At 39.3% G+C, this 2,769-nt stretch overlaps 1 protein-coding gene across 1 annotated transcript in view; it reads right to left on the bottom strand.

Annotated features, from left to right (window-relative positions):
* CLCA2 (chloride channel accessory 2) overlaps positions 1 to 2,426 on the bottom strand; it is a 50,437-nt gene extending 48,011 nt beyond the window's left edge. The window contains exons 1-2 of the mRNA XM_004603628.2: positions 2,262 to 2,426; positions 981 to 1,118 (exon numbers count right to left, since the gene is read on the bottom strand). Coding sequence (XP_004603685.2) covers positions 981 to 1,118; positions 2,262 to 2,426 — 303 coding nt within the window. The remainder of the gene's footprint in view (positions 1 to 980; positions 1,119 to 2,261) is intronic.
* Between the last annotated feature and the right edge of the window lie 343 nt (positions 2,427 to 2,769).

Genomic DNA, 2,769 nt, shown 5'->3' with positions numbered 1-2,769 from the left:
CTGATTTTGTCCCTTCTGGTAGTTTCCAGGGTTCTCATTCACTGTATCACTGTCACTGTCATCCTGTTGCTCATCAATTTGCTCGAGCAGGCACCAGTAAAGTCTCCATAGTGAGACTTGTTACTGTTTTTATTGAATACACCATGGGTAGCTTGCCAGGCTCTTCCGTGCGGGCAAGATACTCTTGGTAGCTTGCCAGCCTCTCCAAGAGGGACGAAGGAATCAAACCCGGGTCGGTCGTGTGCAAGGGAAACGCCTTACCAACTGTAATATCACTCCCAAAACCCTCGTCTGATCTCTCATTCACGGTAATTTCAAATATTTGCCAAAATTTATATAACACCTATGTTTGATATGCATATCAGTGTGGGTCAGACATTATCATGTATGCTTACTCGTATCTATAATTTATTTATGAGAGTCCCCTCTATGGTAAGTTTATTTTTTGGTGACAGAAGTAAAACCAGTCACTCTCCCCACCTTTCTTATACTCATATTCCTCTGAAACATTATCTCTGACTAAATGCTCATTTCTGTTTATTTATGCACTGACAGGAATACACAGTCATATTTGCATTTGTGTGGGTAGCTTATGTTGCTGTCTGTACTTGCATGTTTACTGCCCCTGACAGAATGGGAAATGAAAACAGACATAATTGGAATGGTTCCCTTCACACATTCTACCCAACCGGAGAAAACTAGTTTTGATCCTTAGCCAAAAATTTCAGAATGAAACAAAATAAGTTCCAGAGGAGGGAGATCTCCCAAGAGGCTACTTTGACAATGGCATATCACTTATTTTTTTATTTCATCGTTTGTAATTATTTCTTTATATTTTAGACAACACTATTCCCAATATTATTATTTCTGAATTAACATCAGTGATTTTTTTTTCACTTAAGCCCTCATGTTTAAAATTGGGGCACAGTACATTTTAATTTTTCCTTGTAAACACATTTAATAAAATGCTGGAATCTTACCTTATCATATGATTCTTGTTTTACCTTGCTGTAATTATTAGCTTTCCATGTGTTGGGGATTAAAATCTTTATATTTCTGAAAAACACTCTTCTCTTAGTAGCATTGAAGAGGTAAAAAGAAGCTTCAGTTATCATCTCCTATACCCAAATAAAAGAAAGTTTATTTCATTACTTATATGCTTTATTTTCTGTTTTCCAAATTATAGCTCAATAAATAATCACTGCCACTGTCACTCTCATCCCATTGCTCATCGATTTGCTCGAGGGGGCACCAGTAACGTTTCCATTGTGAGACTTGTTGTTATTGAATACACCATGGGTAGCTTGCAGGCTCTGCCGTGCAGGCGAGATACTCTTGGTAGCTTGCCGGGCTTTCCAAGAGGGGCAGAGGAATCGAACCCGGGTCGGCCTCGTGCAAGGCAGACACCCTCCCCGCCGTGCTATCGCTCCAGCCCACAATAAATAGTAATAATTTTTTTTTAACTTTTAGAGGATACCATTTCTTTCAGAGACAGTTCTGAAGCACTTTGGGCAAGTTAAATAGACTTTCAGAAAAACAAACTTCAAATGGCTGACTGAGAGAGATTTTAGAACACTAACCATGGTGTCTGGACTTGCCTATCCAATTTTCCCAATTTTGTGGAAGGCTTAAGCTTTTATTGAACAAATCCTTTTCGTGTTACACCTATGGGCATGTTCAAGGCCACACCTTATTATAATACTGATTTCACTATAGCCATACCCAAAGAAGGCTCTAAATAATGAAGCTATGAAACTCCTTGGACATGTTATAGTGAAAATATTCAATCGCATTAAATAAATAACATTCAACTACTTAAAAAAGTCTTTCTCTTTAGCATTCCATTCAGATACTTGCTTCTCATCTAAAAAATCTCGATCTCTGGATGAAATTCAGCAACATAATTTTATAAGTGTAGTCATATTTTTCCATCAAACATCAGGTCTTTGCTGCTACAGTTTTCTCCCAAGTTGCTAACTGTTCCCACCCCAATTAATGCAGTTAAATATAAGAGCTAAAATTAGTAGCAACAATTAACAACACTTTAAAAGAAGAGCGGGTCAACACTATGAACTAAGACTACCCATACAGAGAGTTAGGTGCACAAACCGGTTTAGGAATAATTATAATTGCTGATACTTTCTTGAAGAGATGCTGTTGTCTGAATTGCCCAAATGCAACTCAGGAAATGGAGTTAGCTCTTTAAAGAAGGCTGTGGTATGGTTTTGGTGGAATCATGGTATTGACTACTTGCCACTCACCTTAATGTTTGGGATAAGGTTCTGATCCTCTGATACCTGGTTGTTGATAGCAATGAGTAATCCTTCATATCCATTGTCTTGAAGCTGCACTCTGGCTCCCAGGGAGAGAAAATCTGCATTTAGGAGCACCACGAGAGTCACAAACTTCAGGCATCTGCGGGTCATCTTGTGGAGCAGCCCCTGCTTTACTCACATCGGTTCTGCGCGGAGCATTGTGTCAGGTTGTTAATGGGGAGGTAAAGTGTCTCCTTGTGAACTTGGAAGGTCTCTGATTCTGTGATAAAGGAGGTGCCTAATTTGAAAACTCTGGGTGGATCTCTCTGAGACTTGCCACTACAAGTCTCTTCTCCAGGCAATGCACGCTTGCCTGTTCCAAAGCTGAGCTTCCTCCTAAATCACAGCTGAGCAAGCATTTTTTTTTCCCCTTTACATTTTTCTAATCTTTTCAGGAAGAAAAGATAAATAAGACAAAAAGTGTGAATGAAGGTTCTGGCTGACTGGCCTGGAA

The sequence above is a fragment of the Sorex araneus genome, chromosome 5 (assembly GCF_027595985.1).
Source record: "Sorex araneus isolate mSorAra2 chromosome 5, mSorAra2.pri, whole genome shotgun sequence".
NCBI lineage: Eukaryota > Metazoa > Chordata > Mammalia > Eulipotyphla > Soricidae > Sorex > Sorex araneus.
This window is presented reverse-complemented; position numbering and strand designations above follow the sequence as displayed.